At 50.6% G+C, this 613-nt stretch overlaps 1 protein-coding gene across 1 annotated transcript in view; it reads left to right on the top strand.

The window, feature by feature from the left end:
- Positions 1 to 132: 132 nt before the first annotated feature.
- LOC119593497 (GTP cyclohydrolase 1-like) overlaps positions 133 to 613 on the top strand; it is a gene marked incomplete at both ends in the record, with an annotated part of 6766 nt that continues 6285 nt past the window's right edge. The window contains 1 exon segment of the mRNA XM_037942447.1: positions 133 to 342. Within this exon segment, the coding sequence (XP_037798375.1) occupies positions 133 to 342 (210 nt within the window).

Below are 613 nucleotides of genomic sequence, written 5' to 3' on the forward strand. Positions count from 1 at the left end.
ATCGCCAGAATTGCTTTTCTCCTCTAATAATCTGTACATATATATTGGCACAAGTGCGTGACTGTATAATTCCCCTCGAACTCACACGAAGGATGTTTTTAAGTTTCCCTCAAGGCGTCTTTCTTCCCGCAGGCCACGAAAAGTGCACGTTCCACTTCGACATGGAGCTGGACCACAAACCCCCGACGCGCGAGGACATGATCCCCGAGCTGGCCGCCAGCTATCGCTCCCTCCTGAAGGACCTCGGCGAGGACCCGAGTCGCGAAGGACTCCTCAAGACGCCCGAGAGGGCAGCCAAGGCTATGCTCTTCTTCACCAAAGGATACGACCAGACCATCGACGGTAAGCCATTTCTCGAACTCCCTCGTGTTTGCTCTTACATAAATGCCTGAAATGTATGCAAATTATAAATCGCACCAAATAGTAATAAAGCCGAAATCAGAAGGTTTTAGGCCCATAGTCTCTGTGTCAAGCTGGACTGAGGAGAATGATTAGCATTCTGTCCCTGAGGAAGTGGGCACGTGTTTGGCATTCCGGAGATTCTGGAAGCCGGCAGCAGGGCCATTTTGCCCTAGAGCTTGCTATTTATTTCCTCTCTCTCCCTCGCTCTCTT

Source organism: Penaeus monodon, chromosome 32 (assembly GCF_015228065.2).
Source record: "Penaeus monodon isolate SGIC_2016 chromosome 32, NSTDA_Pmon_1, whole genome shotgun sequence".
Classification (NCBI taxonomy): Eukaryota; Metazoa; Arthropoda; class Malacostraca; order Decapoda; family Penaeidae; genus Penaeus; species Penaeus monodon.